This window comes from Hoplias malabaricus, chromosome X1, assembly GCF_029633855.1.
Source record: "Hoplias malabaricus isolate fHopMal1 chromosome X1, fHopMal1.hap1, whole genome shotgun sequence".
Taxonomy (NCBI): Eukaryota; Metazoa; Chordata; class Actinopteri; order Characiformes; family Erythrinidae; genus Hoplias; species Hoplias malabaricus.
The window spans coordinates 9,012,004-9,038,116 of NC_089818.1; the positions used below are offsets into that span (position 1 = coordinate 9,012,004).

A 26,113-nucleotide genomic window follows, 5' to 3' on the forward strand; every position below is an offset into this window, starting at 1 on the left:
GCAACACGATGGCGCAGCAGGTTAGTGTCGCAGTCACACAGCTCCAGGGACCTGGAGGTTGTGGGTTCGATTCCTGCTCACTGTCTGTGAGGAGTGTGGTGTTTTCTCCCTGTGTCTGCGTCGGTTTTCTCCAGGTGACTGTCTGTGAGGAGTTGGTGTGTTCTCCCTGTGTCTGTGTGGGTTTCCTCCGGTTGACTTTCTGTGAGGAGTGTGGTGTGTTCTCCCTGTGTCTGCGTGGGTTTCCTCCGGGTGACTGTCTGTGAGGAGTGTGGTGTGTTCTCTATGTGTCTGCGTGGGTTTCCTCCGGGTGACTGTCTGTGAGGAATGTGGTGTGTTCTCTATGTGTCTGCGTGGGTTTCCTCCGGGTGACTGTCTGTGAGGAGTGTGGTGTGTTCTCCCTGTTTCTGCGTGGGTTTCCTCAGGGTGATTGTCTGTGAGGAGTGTGGTGTGTTCTCTCTGTGTCTGCGTGGGTTTCCTCAGGGTGCTCCGGTTTCCTCCCACAGTCCAAAAACACACATTAGTAGGTGGATTGGCAACTAAAAAGTGTCCGTAGGTGTGAGTGTGTAAGTGTGTGTGTTGCTCTGTGAAGGACTGGCGCCCCCTCCGGGTTGTATTCCTGCCTTGCACCCAATGATTCAGGTAAATCAAATCAAATCAAATTTATTTATATAGCGCTTTTCACAACTGATGTTGTCACAAAGCAGCTTCACAGAATTCCAGTAAGACAAGATTTGACATGAAATGTAAAGACAAATGTAAAACCCTCAAGTGAGCAAGCCAGGGGCGACAGTGGCAAGGAAAAACTCCCCCAGCTGAGGAAGAAACCTTGAGAGGAACCAAGGCTCACAAGGGGTGACCCATCCTCCTCTGGTCAATCTACTGGTGATGATAGTTAGTAGTCCATGAGAACTTCAGTGTAGGGACAGCTTCAAGGCACTTGGTGGTTGCTGGAGCGTGGGCAGCTGGTCTGAAGCGTGGAGGAGGATCTCGACAGTCATCCATCAGTGTCCAGACAGACAGGTGGCAGTCGTTTACTCGGAAAGATGTAAAGGGATGGAATTAGTTTTGAACTGTTTTGTGTTTGTAAAGTAGAAAATATGAAAATTTCCAGAGTGTGGCTAATGACTCCGGCAGATCTGACTATGACAGCATTAACTAAAAGGAGAGAACCAGGAGGACACACAGACACGGGAGCATCCTGAAACACTGGCATCCCTCCGCTCCACCGTCAACAAACCTGAGTGATCGCGAGAAGCGGCGGGACGACAGCACCAGCGTCTCAGTATACTATAATTCCCTGTGTCCATGGACCCCCCGGATCTGCCGCCTTTATCTATGGGGGAGCATTAGCTACCAAATGATAAACTAAACAAATGAGTTTTTAGCCTACATTTGAAGATTGCGACTGTGTCTGAGTCCCGAACATTTTCTGGAAGATCATTCCAGAGTTGGGGGGCTTTATAAGAAAAGGCTCTTCCCCCAGCTGAGGCCTTCTGAATTCTGGGAACATTTAAAAATCCAGTATTCTGTGATCTGAGTGAACGTGGGGGCTCATAATAGGAAATTGTATCTTGAAGATATTCAGGAGCAAGCCCATGTAGAGCTTTATATGTTAATAACAAAATTTTGTAGTCAATGCGGAATTTAACAGGCAGCCAATGAAGTGATGATAAAACTGGGCTGATATGTTCAAATTTTCTAGTTTTAGTGAGGACCCTAGCTGCAGCATTTTGAACTAGTTGAAGTTTTCTTAAATTGCTGCTGGTGCATCCTGACAGTAGTGCGTTACAGTAGTCAAGCCTTGAAGTAATAAAGGCATGTACTAATGTTTCTGCGTCCTGAAGGGATAAGGCATTTCTAATCTTAGCAATATTGCGAAGATGTAAAAAAGCTGTCCTAGTGATACTACCTATGTGTTGATCAAATGATAAATCCGGGTCAATTATGACACCAAGATTTTTTGCTGCTGAACCAGGTTTAACTGGAAAGTTAGCTAGATTTAAAATTAAGTCTGATAATTTATTTCTTGTCACTTTTGGACCCAAAAGCAGGACCTCTGTTTTGTTGCTGTTTAGGAGGAGGAAGTTACGCAACATCCAGCCTTTCACGTCTTTTACACAGTCCTCTATTTTCTTTAATCTGTGTTTGTCATCGGGCTTGGCTGAAATATACAATTGTGTGTCGTCTGCGTAACAGTGAAAGTTAATGTCATGGTTTCTTATAACTGTGTCTAGCGGTAACATGTATAATGTAAATAATAATGGTCCTAAAATAGAGCCTTGTGGAATTCCAAATCTTACTTTAGAATAATTTGAATTTAGATTGTTTACTTTTACGAATTGATAACGTTCCGTTAAGTAAGATTTAAACCATAATAGGGCTGTCCCTGTGATTCCAACCATGTTTTCTAACCTTTCTATGAGAATATTGTGGTCTATTGTATCGAAGGCTGCGCTTAGGTCAAGAAGCACCAACAGGGATATGTGGCCCTGATCAGAGGCAAGAAGAAGATCATTTGTTATCTTGACTAGAGCTGTCTCTGTACTATGATGTTGCCTGAATCCAGATTGGAATTTTTCATATATATGATTCTTATGTAGATATGAACTAAGTTGTTGGGCCACAGCTTTTTCTAAGATCTTAGACAGAAATGGCAAATTAGAAATAGGCCTGTAATTAGACAGTGTACTAGCATCAAGATTTGGTTTCTTGATCATAGGTTTAATAACTGCTAGTTTAAAAGCTTTGGGTACATGGCCCAGACTAAGCGATGAGTTTACTATAGTTAAAAGAGGATCAATAATAGCTGGTAGTACTTCTTTGAGCAACTTTGTGGGAATTGCATCAAGTGTGCAAGTTGTACAGTTTGCGGAGGTGATAATCTTCTCTAGTTCTAATTGTGGGAGTGGGCAAAAGGTTTCAAGTCTTTCTTTTACAGTTATATTATGTTTTATTTCATTCACATCAGGTGGCAGCCAGGATGGATTTGATCCTGTGGCTAGAGTTTGTTGTCTAATATTCTCAATTTTATTATTAAAAAAGTCCATAAAATCTTTACTGGTGAGAGTTGCTGGAATTAGTTGTTCAGAACCTGCTTGATTTTTTGTAATTCTAGAAAACACACTAAACAGTGCTCTCGGATTATTTTTATTATGGGAGATCAGCGAGGCCAGATATGCTGAGCGAGCTTTAGTGAGGGCATTTCTATACTCTATAAGGCTGTCCTTCCAGGCAGAATGGAACACTTCAAGCTTGGTTGATCGCCATTTCCGCTCTAGTTTTCGTAATGGTGCGAGCTTTTTCTGTCTTATACTTTTATGTTTAAGTGGTGCTACCTTTTCTAAAGTAGATCGACAGGTATTTTCTAGGTAATCAGTTAGTACATCTAGGTCCATTGGGTCTGATGGAGTTGGAACTGGGGTCGATAGTTCTGGTAGGTTTTCTATAAATTGTAGGGCGGTAGATGGTTTTATTATACGCCTTGTAGAATAGCGAGGGTTCTTACATATATTATGGATAAAACGTAGCTCATATGAAATTAAGTAATGATCGGAGATTGCTGAGGATTGCGGTAAGATATTAATTTTGTCAATGTTAAGACCTAGTGTCAGAACTAAGTCTAAAGTGTGGCTGCAGTAGTGTGTAGGCCCTGTTACATTTTGAGTAATACCAATAGAGTCTAAGATTGAGGTAAATGCCTTTTTTAGTGGGTCACTTTCCTTCTCAAAATGGATATTGAAATCTCCTACAATTATAACTTTATGATTGCACACCGCTAGGTTTGTAGCAAAATCATTTCAGGCTCTGAACCTACCGTGAGCCTGAAATGGATAAGCGGTTACAGATAATTGATGGATGGAGTATCTTCATGATGGTTTTCCATTAAGAACCTGCTAGATGAGATCACGCTACTATGCCCATGTGTAGTGTGCTTTCCACAGGCCATTCTCTGTATTAATGGTTTAACATGGTACCTGTAGCCTTTAAAACAACAGTACAATGGCATTCCTCTCTTTAATTGCTTTTGAGATATTTTAATGTTTATTATTCCTCCAATTATAAGCCACAAGGAATATCTCTCAGCAACACATTTATACAGATATTATACAAACTATGCAAATAACAGAATATCTGTCTATAATTGGTGGATACAACTTAAGAAGTCTGCAAACGTTTGGAAATATCATGTAAAAGTAGCAAGAATTTGGTAAAGAAGAAATATTTGTGGTAAAACAACGTTTGAAATAAAGCAAAGCATTACAAAATTCCACTGTTTTCTAACCTCATTTTCTCTCATTTACATTTGCAGCCCATGTTCTCTGTCACGCCAAGTTTGGCCACCAATGCCACAGCAGCGGCAGCAGCGTTTAACCCATACCTGGGCCCTGTATCGCCGGGCCTGGTGCCCACCGAGATCCTCCCCAGTGCCCCTGTACTAGTGACCAGCAGCCCCAACGTCCCAGTGCCTGCCGCAGCTGCTGCTGCCGCCCAGAAGCTCATGAGGACGGATCGACTGGAGGTAGGTGCTCCTTGCTGCTCTTAATATCAGGAGTAGTACAGCATGGCTTTGATTGTTTGTCCATCGCTTACTTCCTGGCTCTCTCAATTTGTGATTGAAGGTTTATTAAAGATCAGATGCTCCATCTTCCCTTTGTAGTGCACTGTGTAGTCAACCTGTGGCCCCTAGAGCAAAAAGGAGCAAGCTAGTGGATATTGCCCCACTAATGGGGAGCAGGGGGAGTTTCCAGGGGATGTCCCAACACCTCCAAGTCACACAAATGTCTCTGGAAGAACAATATTAATGTAGTTTGCTGAGTTTAAATCATCATTTTTGATTCTCTGGTCCTGGTCTCTGCTACGAATGCCAGCTGTCGAACAGCTGTTTTTGAGTTGTTTTTATTGATAACTTTCTTGATTTGAAACAACATCAGCTGTTGTTCATTTTAGTGACGCATAGACGACCTTGTCTTGTTTACAGTCCGAGACAGAGACTGGCCTTCTGAATCACGTTGACTGTGACTGGCTTGTTTTTAAATAAAGTACTGACTGGAGTATTGGTCGTTCCCTTGCATTTTGAAGGTGGTACAGGTGTGTATTAGTTTAAGGAAAGGAAAGAGAGAAGCTCAAGTTATTTGATTACCTCAAGTCATTTGAGTTTCCTCCCACAGTCCAAACACTCATGGTGGTAGGTGGATTGACTGTGTCTCCACAGGTGTGTGAGTGTGTGTTGCCCTGTGATGGACTGGTCTCATGTCCGGTGTGCTCCTGTCTTGTGTCCAGGGATTCCTCATAAGCTCCTGATCCACTGTGACCGTGGTCAGGATGGAGCAGTTACAGAAGATGAATGAAAAATAAATAAAAATAGGCCTCAACTTTATGGGATTCACACTTTGTTTCTGAGAACTGTTAACGTGGCAGAAAGTCATTGACATGGCTCATTTCCACGCTGATTTTATGCAACGTCTTGATTGAGAATCAGATGCATGTCTGGGCTTTGAAAATATCAATTAAAAACAGCAGCAATTATCAGAATGGAAATAAGGGCCAGCAGGCAAAGCCAGATTATTTCCGTGACTCACCGTTCCATGACTGCTGCACCGCGGTTGTTCATTAGACGCTATATTTGAAGGTATGTAATTAGACGCATCGTGCTTGCTGTTGGTGTTGCTTCATTGAAACCTGAAGTGTTCCTCTGAGTGTCTGGGGCGCACTGCAAAAGATAGATCTTGGCAAGTGTAATCATCTTAAAGCTAGTTAGATAAATATAATATTTCTCATTGTCATAACAGTATTCCCTTGTGAAATACAGAAAGTATAATTCTATTGTGCTGATGTATTTAAGTTGTTATTTTAGAACCATATATTTGTACATAATCACTAGTAATAAGTCATTTAAATTATATGCAGTTACTCTTCATAGCTAAGTCTTCTAATGCAATATATTTAAATGAGGCTCCAGAGTGGTGCAGTGATCTAAGCGTCAGTCCTATCGTTAGGAGATCACAGGACAAAGTCATGCTACCCTAGAAAGCACAATTGGTCTTGCTCTATGGGTGGGTAGGACAGCCCCCTCTCCCATCATCAGTGCCCATGGTGCTAGCTAGCATGGGTGTCTGCTAGCTAATGTGACAGATATGAGCAGTTTGCATTCCCCTGTGGCACAGTAAACTATTCAGTAGGCTGGCCACACATGTCTTGGGAAAAGGTTGGTAGGATTGATGGGGGGGATTATAGATGACTAATTTAGTGAAATGTAGGCAAAATTCACCAAACAAAATAAATATAAACAATATTGTACAATTATTCAACTTATTTCCAGATGTTTTTGTTTGTGAAGTGATGTTTTTCCAGTGTCTTTTTTCCATTGGCAGGCCCACTTGTCTTATTACATTAAAACATATCAAGAAAAATTAATAACAAGAGAAAACATCTGGAAATAAGTTAAATAATCGTATCATATTAGCAAAACAACCACATAATCACCAAATATTAGACAGAGTGGCTAGATTTCAGCGAGACCACCTGTTACTCATATTGTCCCTCATTGAAAAATAACGTGCTAATTCAGGCTAAATCAAAGGCTTCTGAAGAACTACACAAACCAGTTCTGTTTGGTTTAATTATGTATTAAATGGCCATCCATTGGTTGGGATGCGCAAACTCCATTAGCATAAATTCTTCATTAAGCACCTCTTGAGAACAGAGCACAAGAAAGTGGGGGTGGGGTAGGGGTGGGGGGGGGTATCTTTGGATCCGATTGGATGCCTCCGAAACGCTGACAAAACACCTCATTATTCCATGAATACTCTTATTTTTTCCAGTCATCATGGAGATAAATCCGAAACGCTCTGCTAATTCCGCCCCCTGCTCTGTTTGCCAATAATTATTAATTGGACAGCAAGTCAATCTCCTGCATAATGCATGGAGCGAGTAAAGAGAGGAGGGTTGTGTTTGCTGGCGGCAAAGCATCCCAGAAAACATCCGAGGAAAATCGCCGGGAAGTGGGTGGAGAAGGTGTAAGAGCTGCACGCTAATTAGCGCTGAGCAGCTGAGGTCTCCAATGACCAGCAGTGGAAGAAAGTGGGAGGAGCTTAAAAACAGGGCCAAGACTCAGAGGGAAAGAGGAGATGAAGGTCAAGTCAAGCAGAGGAAGTGAGTTCCATGTGAACGAGTGAGTGTTTGGATGATTGGGTGAGTGTGTGAAACTGTCCACATGTGTGTGTGTGTGTGTGTGTGTGAGTGACTGGGTGAGTGTGTGATGTTTCCAGGTAAAGGATGAATGAATAGAGGACACTACAAAGGGTCAATCTTTCCAGACCAGTGAAAGCTATAAAACTGTTAAAGGTGCATCATAAACAGGAACAGTCCAGAGACACTCCATTTATGAAGATTGCATCTCAACGTTTGGTGGCTCAGATGCGCAAATGATTCTCATATATATCATTTGCAAACTAATATCATTGTAATGGGACTTTGGGGACCACCGCGCCCTATTTCCGTGCAGCTGAAAGCACTGCAGTCAAGTATATTGAACCATCTTGGGCAAAATTTCATTCTAGCCTAATTCCCTGAGATATGGGCTTGGCTAAAAATACCCTGTTGAAAATAGAGCAGGCCTATTTTAGTTGCTTGAGTGTCACTCAGATAAAGGAACACACACGTATGCTTTGAATGGACTTTAATTATTTGCTCTTCTCTAAAACAAAATTCAGTGTTGTCATTCACATATAATTTACACGTATACGGACACACCAGATGATTAGTGACCTCCTGTCCACTGTTAGCGCTGTTTCGCTAAATCTTCCCAAACTGTCTGTAATGTAGTTGAAGAAGAACAAGAGAAATGTTATCTGTTAGCATTAGCACTTCGCAAACACAAAACCATGTTGTTTCTACTCTGTTGAAGCTTATAGCTGGGTTTACAGGTCAGTTTAAGGTTTACATTTATATACAATTAAGTTTTAGAGTTAGCATTAGCATTATGGCTAGGTTTAGAGTTAGGGCTCATTTGAGTTTTAGGTTTTAGAAATAGTGCTAAACAAGGACAATTTTGCTGTTGTTTTCAACCTTTTGGACTTGAGATTTATGTTTACCTTTAAGCTTAGGGTTGGAGGTAGGTTTCTGGGTTGCCAGAAATTCACATGAACATCTGCAAATAAAATTAATAGACATTTTACAAGTTATATTTTGGACATATTTTGTGAATCCTGGGAATATACTTTTGGTAAGAAGCATTGCATAATCTCCAAAATGATCTACAGCAGCCACATCAGTGTCTAAGATCACTGTGCTCAATGCCAAGTGTCAGCAAGAGGGCTATAAATCCCCCCCAGCACTGGGCTGTGGTGACAGATGAATAGAGCTATACTTTTGGGGCGAGGTGGAGCAGATCACAGCAATGTTCCAACATCTAATCCATAGCTTTCTCATAGGAGTAGAAACAGGTGTCCAAAAACCTCATATAGTGCAGGATTAGTGGGTTTTAGTGGCAACACGGCGACTGATATATTTGATTCCATGCGAATAAATCCACAGCAGTTTAAGACGTCTCAGCTCAATTCCAGCATGTCATCCTGTCTGTAGTCAAGGCCCGGGGCAGCCTGGCTCCAAACACACACACACACACACACACACACACACACACACACACCAACAAGACAAACATGTGGTTAGAACCACAGCAGAGCTGTGCCGTTTTACAGTTAACTCTGCAATTAAACACAGCAATGACACTATATCACTGAGGTCTGCATTCAGCTCCCAATGAGAGAGAGAGAGAGAGAGAGAGAGAGAGAGAGAGAGAGAGAGCAAAAGAAAGACCAAACAAAAAGGAGAGAACAACAAGACAGAAAGAGGGGAAAAATAAATAAAATAGACAGAAAAAGTTAAAATGGGAGAGTGATGGAGAGAGAGAGAAAAGGCCTCTAAGTGGGTGAGAGAAAAGAGAAAGAGAGGAAGAAAGGGAAAGAGATAGAGAGAGGGAGCCTGTAAAGGGAACCTCTCTCGTCCTCTCTGTGTCGTCTATCTCCCTCCTTGGGCTTTTGTGCCAAGACACAAAGCTGGCGTGTGCCACTGCTGCTGAACCTGAATAGAGCCCTGAGTGGAGAAGAGCCTCCATCTGGAACGCCAGCCCCATCTCCATAGAGACCGATGTATTGTATCATTCTCTTCTGCTCTCCATTCCCCAAATCTCTGGCTAGTCTCCTGCTCTCTGTGTCTGTGTCTCTCGTCCTCCCCACCCTCACTCTCTCAATTTATCTCTTGACATTTCTCACTTTTTCATCTATCTATCTATATCTATCTATCTATCTATCTATCTTGCCATATCTAATTTCCTGTGTTTCTCCATTTGCAATATCTCACTTGCTATCTCTCTCTCTCTCTCTCTCCATTTCTTGCCATATCTCACTCTCTTGCTACCCACCCCCCCCCACCCCCCTCTTTCTCAACGTCTGCCTGACAACAAGGCTGCCTCCATCTCTGTAAAAAAGCAGCCAGAGCCCAGTGGATTTCATTAGTCCCCACTTGCCAGTCACTCACTCGAATGACTGGCGGGAGAGGCGGTGTCCATGGCGACAGGGGTCCGCTCAGGTCACTGGAATGTTTGGCTTTTGGCCTTTGGCCTGATGCCGGACCGCAAGGAGTGGCCGGCAACACTCTCTGAATCAGTCTGTCATGCTGAGGTTCAGTCGGAAATCCCCAGAAGGGCCTCTGACCACTCTGAGAGAAAGAGTTAGAGCCCCCCCCCCATCCCCCATCCCCCCCCCCCCCCCCCCCCCCCAAACCCCAACCTACCACAGTATTTGTTGTAGATTAGTCACACTTACAGAAGTATATCAACAGGAATATATATAAAAACGTCAACCAACAAGCCCTGTCTGTGGATACGTAACTGTTCCCAGACTAAAGAGAGAGAGAGAGAGAGAGAGAGAGAGAGAGAGAGAGAGAGAGAGAGAAAGAGAGAGAGAGAGAGAGAGAGAGAGAGGGAAAGAGAGAGAGAGAGAGAGAGAGAGAGAGAGAGAGAGAGAGAGAGAGAGAGAGAGAGAGGACAAGACAGACTGAAAGTGAAAGTTATTAAGAAAGCAAGAGAGAGAAAGCAACACGACAGAATGTGTGGGGAAAAAAGAGTAAGGAAAAAAAGTATGGAAAAAGAGTAAAATGAGAAAGAAAAGGAAAGGTTACCAAATAAGAGAAGGGAGTGAAAGAGAAAAATAAGAGAGGGAGGAAGAAGTGGAACCTAGAAACAATGAGAGAGAGACTAAAGGAGAAGGAGAAATAAAAAAATAAATAAAGAATTTCAACAGAATTTAATACAATCATGTCCTTAACTAAAGGTTGACAGACCTGTCTTTGAGGGTCCCACCCCAGTGACATGAGACGTCTAGTTTAGTACGTTGTTCTGTTGTTTTCGGAGTGTCTGATTGGGCCAGACTGCAGCTGTCTGGGTCCCTGTGATTCTGCAGCAGATGCAGCCGGGCCAAGGCTGCGGCATCACGTTTGTGTTGGTGATTTATGAGGATTTGTCTTGACGCCGTCTCCCAGGTAAAGCCACTGCTCACGGGAGCGAAGCCTGTCTGCATTCAACTAGAAAAATCTCAGGTTCAGCAGCCACTGACCGCCCCCTACTGGACACAGGGGCAAAATGAGTCCATACCAGGTTGTGGTCGGACCCAATCTGGTTCACATTTGCCGCGCTCTAGGATTGTCTTTCATGTTCACATCTCATGTTTTACTACACAGTAGCTGTTATTAGTTACATATGAGCCCACTTTATGTTTATGTAGTTATAAATTAACATCACATGCAATAACAATGTAATTACAGGTATTGACTTGAAAACAGTATTGTATATCCACTCCATGTTTTATATGTGTAATTACGTGTAATTATATGGTAACTATCAAGAAAGCCTTGTGTAATTACAACTGACATTGATACACAGATGTTTTTACATTAGCTTAGTCACGCTGCTCTAGCAGTGAATAAATGAGCATTAGTTACATTGTTGTTGCACATGTTGTTAATGTGTAAATACATATTTATTACACACTTAAGATAAACATACTTTGGATGTCAAGTGATGACAGGTTGCCTTGCTTTCTTTGTCTCTCTCTCTCTCTCTCTTTTCCTGACCCCCACAAAACGGCCTCTCTCAGGTGTGTCGGGAGTACCAGCGGGGGAACTGCACGCGAGGGAGAACGACTGCCGCTTTTGCTCACCCAGCGGACAGCACCATGATCGACACCAACGACAACACAGTGACCGTGTGCATGGACTACATCAAGGGCCGCTGCTCGAGAGAGAAGTGCAAGTACTTCCACCCTCCGGCACACCTCCAGGCCAAGATCAAGGCCGCCCAGCACCAAGTCAACCAGGCCGCTGCTGCCGCCGCCATGGTAGGAGGAAGACGTACACACACACACACACACACACACACACACACACACAAACACAAACCTCCTTCTCCAATCCTTTTTACACAAACCTCAGCCTTTTCTGCTCCTTAGCCCCCCTTCCTCCTGTCTCCCCAATGCCAAACTGTGACCCCCAAGTCCGTTTAAACTGATTGGTCTGGACACTTAACCCTCCTCCTGTCAGCTGTTATAACTGTATTATAAACATGATGTCTTTGCTCTTGAATATGCTTGAGGCTCAAGTCAGTTGCAGGTATTCTAAGGCAGGTTTAGAGTTATAGCACAGGTATAACAGCTGATTTAACGAGCGGGTTACGTGAACACAGCAAAATGCACCCAAAAATCATAACTAATATAAATAAATAAAATCATTGTATTCGGTTGACCCACTTCCTGTACGAGTTGTTTTAAACCTCAACTGTGTTTTTAACATCAGGACAGCACTCGCGTTTCCGCAGGCCCCTAGTGGCCATCCCATCAGCGGGATAGAAATGAAGGGAGTCCTGGCGTGTGCACGTTCACAAATCAGAGCAGCGTCAGAGCTCTCTGCTCCGTGTCTGTCACTGTACAAATGATGCTTGTTGGAGGAATTCTGTTCATTCTGAAGCGAGGGTAAGAGCTTATTCTGAGTGTTCAGAGCTGACCCCAGTTGTATTTAATCAGATTCCTGTTCATGTGTTCCATTGCTCAAAGTGTCTACTTCTGATCCCCAACCAAACAAACATCTAGAAATGTCCAGCTTTGTTCAGACATGGCCATTAGAACATGTATCAGCAGGAGATGAACGGTGAACGCTGAGGTGTCTGCGGAAACAGGTGAAGGCTTGAAAACAGGACTCAGAGGAAGTGTTCAGAAATATACAAGAAACCGGGATGTAATGTTCAGACAAAAATGAGTTCCCGTTTTCCATCGGACACTACTGTGTTCCCTGTCATTGAATGCGGCGGGTGTGAGGGGGCACACATGTCTACATCCCTCTCTCACACACACACACACACACACACACAGTACAAAGGCACAGGGGCTGATTCTGACTGTATTACTCCTGACGATCATGATCATTCCTTTCTGCCAGTAGAAGTGCCTAGAAAGTGTCTGGCTCTTACAATGTTCTTCTATCTATCGCAGTAACTGACCCTTTTTTTATACATTGACCCTTAGACTAGCCCTTGCAGTAACTAATTGTCATTACTGTGCATGCATTAGTCTTGTTATTTGTTGTATACCTGCATTCCGATGATTTGGTTTTTTTGTTTTTTGTTTGTTTTTTCTCACCTACCCAAAACTGCACTGCTGCCCCCATGATGCACCTCTGCTTGCTGTTTATGTTAATGCGCTTGATCCCCATTGGCCCATTGCCATCATGTGCTCGCTGCCTGCTAATTAAGACTCAGTCGGCTGTCAAATCACTGAAGCGACCCCTCGAGGCAACCTTTGACCTGGTACTATGACCTTTCACCTTTTAGCTTGGCATGTAGCTCTACTGTAGAAAGTATGTTGAACTAAAACGTTAAAAACAAACTATTATCATTGTTTTATATTATACTTATGAGAAGGGGTGATTAATTGATTGTGTCACGTTCCTGGATGAACATCCAGTATTTACTTCTGTTAGCAAACGGCTAGCAAATGTCTAGCAAACCTGTAAGCGATGGTATCTCCAAATTTCACCGCCACAGTCAGTTCATCACCTCTGCTGATACAAGCCAGTATCAAGAGAGTGACCATGTAAGGGTAATGGTAATTACATTTATTGAAATTAATTCAAATAATTAGCCTTACAGAAGTATCAAAATGTTGTGTCTACGTATCCTGCATGTTTGTAGTTCTGCATGGAAACTTTGGGAAATGGTGGGGGGCGAGATTTAACATCGCTTGGACTTTATCATGGAGCTAGCAGTGCAGATTTCTTTGTTAAAGCCATCTTTGTCTATTGTTATTATTATTAGTTGCTATACACATTGAAGGAAAGCTCCACCATTTAAAACAAGTGCCTGCTTTATTTTATTAAATTAATTCTAGTGTCCTTTGCCAGTGTTTTAGCTCTTTTTGCCATTAATTTTCATGTGAAATCTGAACCACTGTGAGGGCTAGAGTAGGCCACTGCTTGCTTGCTGTTTGTCAAATATTTATGCCCATGGTCTAGCTTCCTGTCGTCTAATATGTCTCTCTGCTCCCTCTATTCTCTCTTTTCCTCCTCAAATGTGTCCGGACACCACCAGGGGTTACCACCAGTTTTGCCTCCATTACCAAAGAGACCCGCACTTGAAAAAACCAATGGTGCCACCGCCATGTTTAACACTGGAATGTTCCAGTATCAACAGGCCCTCACCAACATGCAGTTCCATCAACAGGCAGCCTTCATACCATCAGGTAAGCCGCATTTGAAACCTTTACCTGGGCACCTTTAAGTTGATCTATTGACCCCACCCTGTGCATGACCAGTACTAACTTTGCAGAGCGCCCCCTTCAGTCTCAGACGTGCAATGACCCTATGATAGGAAACAAAGACCTTAAGCTGCTTTATTCTACTGAATGTAAACCGTAGTTTAGTGAACATTAGTCAGTCTTTTTTAGTTTTCGGAATAATTCACCACACAAAAACCACAGCAGAGTCCTACCCGTGTGTTAACAGACCTGTTCAGAAAGGCCACTTTTCAGTCATCTTTCTTCTCCGTTCTCGTTTTCTCTGTTTTTACTCAGTGCTCTTCTTTCTCGATTTAACCTCATCTTTGCGCTCTCGCATAAAACGAAAAAGGGTTTTATACTAAAACATCCTTTAAAAAAAGTATCAATATTTTATTTGATCTAAAATATTATCTAAATAAAATACATGACCTATGTGTTAGACATCAGGTACATTTTCATAGCCATTTCAGGAAACTACCTTACCTCAGGTTTTACGTTTATAAGTCGCCTGGTTCCTGTCACCGTCAATGAGAAGAATTCCTACTCTGTTCTGTAAATTATAGGAGCTTCTCCAGAACTGTGCAACTTATTATCCAGAATTTCCATTATAATAATGAATAAATTAAGAATTTTTAACATAAATAAACGTTGAAGGACATTATTCTGCACATTAATTTAATTTAGCAAAACCAAAGCTGTATATATTTAAGTGCTCACCTCTAAAGAATTTTTCTTATCTAAAAATGTCTTCATTAACTTGCTACAGGCTTTCTTTTCAATCTCTCTCTCTCTCTCTCTCTCTCTCTCGCTCTCTCTCTCTCTCTCTCTCTCTTTCACTCTCTCTCTCCTCTTTCACTTTCTCTCTCTTACTCTCTCTCTCTCTTTCAACTTTCTCTCTCTTACTCTCTCTCTCTTTCACTCTCTCTCTTTCTCTCTTTCTCTCTCTCTCTCTCTCTATTTCTCTTTCTCTCTCTCTCTCTCCCTCCTCTCTCTCTTTCTCTCTCTCTCTCTCTCTCTCTATTTCACGTTCTCTATCTTACTCTCTCTCTCTCTCTCTCTCTCTCTCTCTCTTTCACTCTCTCTCTCTCTCTCTCTCTCTCTCTCTCTCTCTCTCTTTCTCTCTCTCTCTCTTTCTCTCACTCTCTCTCTCCCCCCTCTCTCACTTTCTCTCTCTCTCTCTCCCTCTCTCTCTCTCTCTCTCTCTCTCCTCTCCCCTAATTCTTCATAGACCACTGAGTCTGTCCAATCTTTTTGTTCCTCTATTTCTGAGAAGTCCTATTCATTCTGTCTGCGGTCTTTAATCCAAGTGTGATCAGACACTGGATAAAAACGACTGGATGATGCAACCTCTGTTAACCTTGAGTCTGTTAACAATCGAATAAGCCCATTCTTAAATTTGCTTCCTCTATGTGAGCCACACTGGAATGCCTTAAATCCCATATGTGTCCTATCATTTCGTTTACTCATGCTTATATCTAGGTGACTACATATTCATCATAGTTACTTCATAAGGGGGAAAAAGAACATGTCCACTTTGTATACACATGCAGATAGCACACACACTCCCACAACAGTTTACAGCACCGTTACTCTAGCTCTTCTTCAGAGATGTAACAGAAAGCTTTACAAAACAGCGCCACCTGTGGACAGGAGCTGGATTCGTTATTGTAAAAATAACTATAAATCATAACGAATCAGCCTTAAGAGTGTTTACATACTATTTTATTGCAAATAATATGGGCCGTAAAATCTTAAAACCTCTTTACCTAAAATGGCTGTCTGGCCCAGTAGCTGCTCGCAGAAGGCCTGGCACTGTGTTAATACCGCAGTGTGTTTATAAGTAGGCTCGGTCAAGGTGAAGCATCATCATTATCCTTGTCCCGGTTGGTCCGTCAGCACCGGCGCCAGCTCGGCCCTACCCGTCCACAGCAAAGTCATCTCACTGCTGTCCTAAAAATAGAGTCGCATCGATTTTCACCACACTGATACTCTTGTTCCCCCCACACTGCAAAACACCACACCCCCCACCTACCTGCATGCACACACACACACACACACACACACACACACACACACACATACACACGTCCAGTCACAGCCAGTTTAAAGCTTGCAAATAGACAGGAGATTTAGATCAGTAGCTAGTACCACTTTATTTCCATGATCCATTTTCCAGCCAAACATTAGTTGTCAATCAAATGTCACAATGTCTGTTGAGAGTCAGCTGACCTGCTGTAGGCATGAACATTAATCACACATTATTTTTGTGACCCAAATCACATTTTAAAGATGAATTCCTTCTGTCCACTAAACTAGCCACAGTTTCCCCAGCAGCTCCTTCAATTGTTCTAGTTATTGCTTAAAGGCCTTAAAGTCTCTGTAAGTTACCCTCTATTCCCAGCTGTGTTAGAGAGTCCAACTTAAAGTCACAGCCTCACTCTCTAGTTTGTGTGTGCAATGTTTGAATGTGGTGCCCAGGAACTCTAATCATGTTAAAAGTGCATTAAAAGAGCTACAAGTGAGTTTAAAAAAGTAATGTTACATATCTTTTCAATTTCAAATGGTCCTGATTCACCTGTCCATACTCTTTATGCTTCAAACAGCACCGGAGTAATCCCCTTTTTGACCTATAACGAGAAAACTGGGCCTACAATACAGCAATACTGATAAGGACATTTAAATATTCATCACTGTCATTTTCATTAATGACCCACAGTCAATCTTAGTGGTACCAATATAACTTGATGATCCGTGTACAGCTAAATAGCCTTGGACAATATACCACTTCTGCTCACAACCAAATATTCTACAAACAAATAACCCCACAGTTAAATAACTCTTATCCACAAATACTCCATCAGCCAAATAAACGTTAACCATGAAAACTCCCCACAGCTCCAGTACACATTATCCACTACACCTTCAGCCAGATAACACTTACCCATTAATCCCCCACACTTATAATACCCTTAAACATAGTAGATACTTTTAAACTATATCCATTTAATCAGTTATTAACCTTAAAACTTAAAACAGCATTCCAACAGCTTCTATTATACTTTCAGCTTTAGATTATTATTTTTTTTTAAATGCAGAACTATGTAGTGGCTCTAAATTAATGGTTCATTTTTTAACACACAACTAAGTTCAAATCGTAAAGTCGAATTTAAGCGTGATTTTGCTGGGACTACAATCCCCCACAATGCACTTGTTATTCATAGTACTCATCCTCGCTCACTACACGAGCTGAACGTGGACCTAAGTGCATTGCAAATTAGTTTGTTTCTAAGCAGCAAACAGCGGAAATGTCCAAAATCACTTGGGTTTCTCAGTAATGCTTTGCTATGTGGTACAATACTAACGGGAAGGTAGGGAGGTATTTCAGCCACAGCTCAAGTGTGGGATTGTTGCTAGAGTTCTGTAAAGCTTGTCCACCTTAGCAACTGTTGCTACGAAAGGGGTGCGCTGGTGGGCAGAGCAATTTGTGTAATAAAGTGGGTCAGCGAGTTCAATCATAAATTGCTTCTGCTGAAGGCTATTTGATTCGTTGTGAATGTAAATCACCCTACTCATTAAATATGGACAATTATTTGGGTTTATGTTCTTGGCGGTTAGGACCACTTATACCATATGAACCCTAATGGACCTGGAAACGCAAGGATCTCCTTGTAGCTCTTTCAATAAAACTAACACTGTGCCATAATTTAATGTGCTTCAAAATGATGAAAAATATACCCCCGGTTCCTCCCGGCACTGCTACAACAGCCATCGATTCCCATTTATTGACTGTTCACTGCTGTAGAAGGTCGATTCTCCACTAAACCTTGTTTTCCTGTGTTTTGTTTCCATTCTAATGACACGTGTGATGGGTTATGCTGATGGGTTGTGTTGATTCTCTCCTCCCCCTCCCTCCTTCTGCCCTTCCACTTCACTTCCTGTTGCAATGCATGATGGGCAGGCTCAATATTGTGCATGACACCTGCAGCGAGTGTTGGTAGGTGCCAGCTTTCCTTCTTGATTATCTTCAAGCTTTTTGTTTTGGGGTTGTTTTTCAGTTAGCCGTGCTCCATTTTAATCACCACTTAGTGGAGCGTTGTGTATCAGAGGGGCTCAATGTCGTATTATTCCAACGACTGACATCAATTAACTCCTGAGTCATGACATTTACCTGACATTTTACTGAGAGGATAAGCACACACACACACACACACACACACACACACACACACACACACAACAGCAGTGATTATTGGAGTCCTCTGTTGTGTCGATGGAATAAATATGATTGCACATTTCAGATGAGTTAACTGTTAGATAGTAACTCTCTACTCTCTGGGTATTAAAGTGAAAGACACCTTATATACACACTCACGGTCCATTGTCTCAGCTCCACTGACCATGCAGGAGCACTCTGTAGTTGCACTGTTACAGACTGTACTACCACCACAAGACCCCCCACAGAGCTGGAGGATCTTACTCAATGCTGCAGGGGCACCGACATGGTGATGCTGTGTTGTGTAGTGTGTGTTGTGTAGTGTGTACATGTGGCTCAGACACAGCAGTGCTGCTGGAGTTTTAAAGCCCACTATGTCACTACTAGACTGGGAATAGTCCACCAACCAAAAATATCCAACCAACAGCATCTTGTGAACAAGGGAAACAAAGTTATCAGAGCAAATGATGGCTGACAGTCTGTAATTGTAGAGCTATAAAGCGCTCCTCTTTGGTCAGTGGGGCTGAGAGAATGGACAGTAAGTGTGGAAACAAGGATGTGATTTGGTTGTAATGTTATGGCCAATTTGTGTAGTCTGTTAAGTCAAATAGCTGATGTCTGAAGTTTGCTTCTTTATTTATGCACTGGAGATGCTCTAGAGCAACTGCACACGAGTCCAAAATCATCATGTGAGATATCAGCCACACTATGAATTAATGCCCAACACAGGTACTGTTTTGGCTGAAGGTAGAGGTAGTGGGAGTGTAAATCTCTCTTCACAAGGTACAGCTGAGGTCTTAAATCATTGTGATGCTTCACTGAACTGTAATATATAAGTAAAGTTGAGTACTTTTATGTTTTCAAAACAGGTAAAATTATATTCTTGAATTAAATGTATGAATACTAAACACTGAGAGTCCCACCACACTGACATTAACTTGTACCATCACAGTTACAGTTTTTCTGAGAGTGCAGAGGGGAATAACATTCCTCAGTTGTGGGTTGTTGATTTTTGGTGATTAGAAAAATAATAAAATAACCTAAAAACCATGATCTGATCTGAACGGTGAGTTCTGTGATATGTTACAGCAATATTCACAATAGTGCAGAGCTAACATAGTATTGTAACTTCCTTAGGGGTGCTATCAGAAATTAGCATTAGCATTTTTTTCTAGCTTCTATTTTTGTAAACAAGTGTAGCCATTGCCCCAAACTGAGGGTTAATACTCTAACAATGGATAGACTTCCATTAATGATTAGTTCCAGTGCAAAATTAAAGAAAAATATGTTGAACATCAAGCTCAGGTATATTTAATTTTTCACCAAAATATTCCTTTAATATTTCTGAGTAATACGCCACACATACAATATTCTATATTGTCGCTGTCCAATTAAAAACAAAGAAAAATCTTCTTAACTTTCAATAGAAGTCAATGTAAAATGTTATTCCAAGTAAATTTGGAACTTTTTTATTAGTCCATTCATCGAGACATTTTCACATGATCTGGAGAACAGCTGCTGTAGTAATAATAATAAAAACAAATCAACCAAAATGGAGATACATGTTTTTAACTGGACAGCGACAGTATGTTTCCTGTGATGTCCCATGTCCCCAGTGAAATGTTGCTTCTTTTGCAATGGCTGCATGATCCATCTCTAATATTGTGCCCCTTGACCTATTGACCTCTGGCATGGCTGGTCCTCTGTGTAACGTCCCTTATTACCTCCCCTCCCTCTGCCCCGGCCCCCATCTCAACCATGCTTCATCTGCTTTCACTTGTCAGTAATCAAACTGATATCACATCTGCACTATCCCCCTGTTTCATTTTGGTTATTTGGTTATTTTCCCTCTGAAAAAGTTCCCATGATGCACGGTGCTTCGCCAGCCACTGTGTCAGCAGCCACCACATCTGCCACAAGTGTCCCCTTCGCAACAGCCACAGCCAATCAGGTTTGCTCCTTTACCGCTTTTCCCTCTGCCTTCATTTAGTTCTGTAGCATCTCACTCGGTAATGGGTGTGTGTGTGTGTATGTGTGTGTGTATGCAGGTACCAGTATGTGCTTGTATGCATGTGCATGTGTGTGTGCGTGTTTGTGTGTCTGCGTATGTGTGTATGTGCATGCTCAAGTGTGGGTATGTATTTGTGTGTGCATCTGTGACTGTATGTATATTCATGTGTGTGTGTGTGTGTGTGTGAGTGTGTGTGTGCGCGTACGTGTGTGGGCATGTGTGTGATTATTTATGTTTGTTTTTGTGTATGTGCATGTGTGTGTATGTGTGTTTCTGTGTGCTTGTGTACGTTTGCACATTTGTGGGGGGGGGGGGGTGGCGCATTTGTGTGTATTTCATTGTGTGTTTGTTTGTGGTAATATGTATATTCATGTGTGTGTGTGTGTGTGTGTGTGTGTGTGTACCTGTGCACACAATTGTGTGTGCGCGCGCGGGTGTATGGCTGTATTATAATATTTGCATTAACCTGCATGCTGAGTGCAATCATTAACCATTCAACTCAAAAGAACCTATTCCATATTTCATGCTAGGCCTGAGTTCATTGCTGTGTTAGTCATTCGATTGTTGCTGAAGCCTCCCAGAGTCACACCTGCTTCATCTGTCCTTAATAAAACCTAACCAGGCACTATTACACCTTTCAGTTATGGAAACCAGTTAAACAGATAAGGTCAGTGTAATAAAGGGGCTAGGGCTAGGGCTAGGGTTAGGGTTCGGGTGTCAAACTACAACTATGGCAGAATTTAGGGCAATACTTTAATGCAACACAAGGTCCAACATGTGCATTACCCATTCATACCACCTCCATGACAACTGCATTACAGTAATAGGTAGAAACAGTAGGTGGCATAGGCCACAAATGATGTCACACTGACTTAGCATATATAAGCATATATATATATATATATATAATATTCAGCGCTAACCTTGCCTTACTTTACTAGAGTCACTAAATTTTTAAATGATTTTTTTATCATTTTTATGATTTCATCCATTAATATTAGCTCCACCCACCATTATTATACATCATCAGGTCTTTAGACATGAGACTCTCACTCTAGATACCACTGAGGATACAAGCAGGAGTGTTTACAACAGCTGTAGAGACATTTTGCATTTTTGCCAGAGTGCCCCTTTAATTTGGAGTGATGTCAGTGTACCCAAGAGGGCCGTCGTTTTTATGAAGGTTATTTATAAAACACAGGCCCAGCTGCATGTCCTAGTGAACAAATGAAGGCGAACGCTGGTTCGTCCTGTTGTGATCACAATAAAACTGTATATTTACTGGCCATTTTAATAGAAACACCTACTTTCTGCTTTCATTCACTCTCCACTTTATTAGAAACAGCCCGTTTATAACTCCGCTCACCAGCCACTATTGGATACATCTAAATGTCCACTATATTTGATTTTGTTGGGGTTTATATATATATATATATTTATAAACATTGTAAATGCAGCATGTTAGCACAGAAGGTAGTGTTGCTATCACACAGCTCCAGGGTCCTGAGGTTGTGGGTTCAAGCAATTCACTTCAGTCAGTTCCAGTTACCACAGGTCCATCGCCCAAAAAACATCCAGTCAACAGTAGCTTTGTGGTCAGAAACAAGATGGCTGACACTAACTGTGTAGTTTTATAGCAGATGTTTCTAATAAAGTGGCCAGTGACTATATCCATCAGTAAGGGATTAGGAAAATGATCAATCACTGTAGGCAAAATAGACAGCAGAACAGGTGGCCATTAGCTGTTTACAAAAGTGCAGGAGACAAGTCAGCTGGCTCTGAGGCTGCTGTGGCATTAGAAATAGAAGTGTGCTGCTAAATGCTCTTGGTGCTTGATGCTTTCAATTAAAGTTGCTTTTGTTCTCTTCATTCTCGCTTCCAGATTCCAATAATATCTGCAGATCATCTGACTAGTCACAAGTATGTGACTCAGATGTAGGAGCATTTCAAACAGTAAGTTGCTCTTTACACTGATACCTGGGGTTAAAATATCTCAGCACATTATGCTCAACAGTGTTGGAGTCTAACGTTTCAAGGACCCATATCTTTCTCTTCTGTGTATTTATTTACCATGACGTCCACAGTTGTGTAGGTTTACTTATCAGTAGAAAAGGCTTTAATGTTTTTTTTTCACCTTTTCTCTACCCATTAGATCTCAGCTGTACAGTATTGAGACATCACAATGAAAATCAGTTCAAAACACTGTGGTATTTCTGTCATCTTTGAATTAAGTAGATTTAGAATTAACTTGTACTTTGCCTTGTTCAAAAAGCAGTCTCGGCTGCAACACTCTTTATAACTTCAGTTTCAGTGGCTTAATCAGCTTCAGGCAATTGGACTGAAAACGTAAATTCATTAGGTTTTGTGACATCACAAAACACAAAACAAAACATTGCAACTTTAACAGTAAATACATGTTTATGTTATTTTTATCACCTAGATAATTACATTAAAGGAGGAAATGTAATGTTTGTTCACATGAGATGAAGAAAACTACACACTACAGGGGGTCCTCGAGTTATGATATTGATCCGTTCCTGCGTCGCGTCGTAAACCGATTTTCGGTGTAAGTCGGAACATACGTACATACTGTACGTAAATAACATACTGTAAGCCCTTTTCCTATCCTAACACCTATCCTCCTCGGTCCCGAGCCGCGTAACCGCGTATTCTTTCACCGCTCCGTGCACACCAAACACGAAGTTCACGTTACGACGTTTACGACGCAAAACCACTTAAGTCGAAACAAGGCTTTATACAGTAAAGGTGACAGAGGTGTCGTAACCATGAAACATCGTAACTCAGGACTGGCGTAACCCGAGGACCTCCTGTATTCTGTAGTTTTTTTTGCTCCATTGTGTGGTCCCCTAGAAGGGACCGGCCAGGTTTTGAGTAGCTTGAGTACAGTCTAAATTACACATCCAGACTCCTGGGTGTGAGTGTAATGTCTTTATTAATAATGTGAAGGAAATGATAGGTTATTGGCTGAAAAAGTTAAGTTAAAATTAACAATATGGCAATTAACATTTTCTTTCAGATCACGTCGGAATGTGCTTGTGTGCCGTCCAAAATTTAGGAACCACCCTTTACACTGCAACCAGAGCAAAAGAAGATCCGGATGAAGAGTCATGCCCCCATTCCCTGGGATGACGGAAAACGCGCATGCTAACACCACTAAGGAGAATTTTAACAGATTTTTAAGTTCAGTTGAAGGTCGAGAAAACTCTTTCTAGGGTTGGGGTTGAGTGAACCAGACAAGAGACGCAGAGAAAGAGACAACATCTGAATGAGAGACTGAATTAACATCCTTGTCTGCCTTTTATTGGTCCTGGAGAGTCGGAGCCATTTCAAGATACGGTCAATGTGAGGCATCAGTATTTTTGGGGTGGTTTTTGGGGGGTTGGGGGAACTGGGTACAACAACAACTCAAGAGATACGAAAATATTCTGGGGATTCTTTTTTTTTTCTTTTTCATTCATTTGTTCATCAATTTTTTATTTTATTTTCATTTTTTTCTTTTTTGAGAGGGTTTTTCTTTTCAGGGAAGAGGCTGGAGGATGATGATGGTTGTTCTTCCTTTTTTTTTTGTTCATGGTTTACAAGCTAAGGTGCACCTTGTATTGAGACGATGTAAAAAAAAAAAAAAAAAATGAACAATTTGAAACAAACAACAACCAAAAAAAACAACAAAAAAAAAAACAAAAAAATAACGAATGTCATTATTGAGACTAGGTGTCATGCATGCAGTTGTTCCATTTGTTGAAGCCGATCTTTTCTAGGACTTGATTGTAATGAATTGGGTGGGGGGGGGGGGTGTCTGGGGATTTGGGGGAGGGATAGGGCAGGGATGGAGGACACTTGCAAAAAGACAACAATGAATGTTTCTAGTTCAAGACACAGCAGTGTTCCTTTTTCCTAAGCACATTGAAGCTTTGACCTTCATGTTGCCGACTCCACATCAAGTGCCATAGACAGTACTTGCATTCAAAAAAAAAAAAAAAATGAAAAAAAAACAGACGACAACAACAGATACGTTAGACTTACGATAGGTTACCTGTTTGTATTATTAATGCCTTTAAGTCTCTAAAGTGATGTCTTATTCGGGGGTTTTTGTTTAATATTCTGGTTGTTGTTCAGTATTTTATTTTTTAAGGAGTACTCAATATTTCTAGCTGGCCCTCCCTTCTTCCCCTAGAGATCCATTCAAATAATCGTAAAAAAACAAAAAACATTAAAAAGGGGAGGGCAAAAATACCACTCAGCTTCTTCGTTCAGCATTTCTTCTAATTTAAACCCATTCTTACAACGCTGGATGTTTTGTTGACGCTCCCTGGAGTGTTAGGGGGTTCCATTTTGTGTGCAGGTTTATACACTGCTATTTCAAATGACACATTAGCTTGATTTTTAGAGAGAAAATTGGTGGATACCTGCTGTTTTGGAAAACTTAAATATGGCCTGTTTTTACCACAAAATTTCAGCGTGCCATTACTTATTTTCCTAGACTATATTTTGTGTTTATCCAATCCATTAAACTCAGCAAATGAGCAGTCTGAAAAATCCCAAAAAAAATACTAACCAAATTAGTACCAAAAAAAAACAAATCAACAAAAAAGTGTCATTTCCATAGGGGGCGCCAAAACCTTTGCACACGTCTCTAAAGGGTAAACAGTGACGAAGACTGGACGACAGAGGAGGGCTAACAGAGACTAAAACTATTCTACTGAGGTACCAAATCAAAAATGGGGCAAATTGTTTGTATTTTGTTGGTCTTTTAGTGAATTTAACTCCATTTCAGACTCTTTTTTATTGTTTGTTTTTATAGTTTTTACTAATAAGATTAGAGTGAAATTCCATAAATTGAGAAATGAAAATTAGAGGATGGGGTTTAACCCAAAAAAAATAATGTTTGTTTGTTTGTTTTGTTTGGGGTGTTTTTTTCTGTATTTCTTTATTTTCTGTGATCGGAGCTGTGGGTATGTGTGTGATTTTTTTTTCCACTCAGCCCCGCGTGGGTGGCCAATGAGGGCTGAGGTCACTGCAGCCTGGCAGAAAGATCCAGATAAACACTGCACTCCGGTGATATGTGGGTGTTTCGCAGGGGGCCCGCTGATGAGCACCCCCTCGCTAGTACAGTACATGCGACGAGGGCATGATTTAATGATTGTATTATTCAACAGTGAAACGCCTTAGTCTCCTCTCTCTCTCTCTCTCTCTCTCTCTCTCTCTCTCTCTCTCTCTCTCTCTCTTTCTCTCTAACTCTCTCTCTCTCACACACACAGCTCAGCGCCAGCACATGACGCCATTATGACATCACAATGCTCTCAGATATTCCCTGTTTTTTTTTTTTTTTTTTACATAGTTTTCCTTTACTTTCCCCTTAGTTGTTTATTGATTATTTTGACTTTAATTTCACTTTATCTGTCCAGAAAAAAAAAACGGAACAAAGCAAAGAAACAAACATAGGAATGTGTCACATGACTACGCTTGGATACTGTTATAGCATTTAGTTTTTGTGGAGTAATATAATCGTCGATAACTTTTGTAGTGTACTATTAGAAATTTTTTTGTTTGTTTCCCTTTTGTGTTCATCCCATACTCAGTTTTGAAATCTGTGTAGTGTTGATTTGAGTATTAGTAGTTCAGTTGTAAACAAGATGATAATTTTTATTTTTTAGCCAGAGGTAAGTTTTGTTTATGATTATAATTTTTTTTTCCTCATTCAAAGAACATCTTTTATATTATATATCTATACTACGATGAGGAAAATAGTTGCCAAGAGACAAACTTGAGACATCTATTATTGGAATAATATTTTAATGATCTTCTGGTTTGTAATTAGTCCTTTGAATTAGAAAAAAAAAACAGAAAAAAGTTGAGAGTATAGTTCTTAGATGTTTAAAAAGAAAAGTTGTTTTCTACTGTATTCATTTCAGATAGTAACTATTGTTTGAATATTTCCAATCTCCCTGGACGTCAGGCCTTGTTAAAGGAAATAAACTAAAAAGAAAAGAGCTGCATATATATGATCACTCAATAGGGGGCAGTGTGACTGGAGGTCAAGGTCAG

The 26,113-nt window shown here is 41.2% G+C and overlaps 1 protein-coding gene across 4 annotated transcripts in view; it reads left to right on the forward strand.

The window, feature by feature from the left end:
- LOC136675532 (muscleblind-like protein 1) overlaps positions 1 to 23,808 on the forward strand; it is a 111,873-nt gene extending 88,065 nt beyond the window's left edge. For 2 of the 4 annotated variants that reach the window (XM_066652103.1, XM_066652104.1), the window contains exons 4-10: positions 4,310 to 4,519; positions 11,157 to 11,396; positions 13,637 to 13,787; positions 17,782 to 17,817; positions 19,896 to 19,987; positions 21,930 to 22,000; positions 23,085 to 23,808. In XM_066652103.1, the coding sequence (XP_066508200.1) occupies positions 4,310 to 4,519; positions 11,157 to 11,396; positions 13,637 to 13,787; positions 17,782 to 17,817; positions 19,896 to 19,987; positions 21,930 to 21,986 (786 nt within the window). In that variant the 3' untranslated portion in view covers positions 21,987 to 22,000; positions 23,085 to 23,808. Of the gene's footprint in view, positions 1 to 4,309; positions 4,520 to 11,156; positions 11,397 to 12,802; positions 12,857 to 13,636; positions 13,788 to 17,781; positions 17,818 to 19,895; positions 19,988 to 21,929; positions 22,001 to 23,084 lie in introns of all 4 variants that reach the window. The other 2 variants (XM_066652107.1, XM_066652106.1) reach the window with 2 other exon arrangements.
- The last annotated feature ends 2,305 nt before the right edge of the window (positions 23,809 to 26,113 follow it).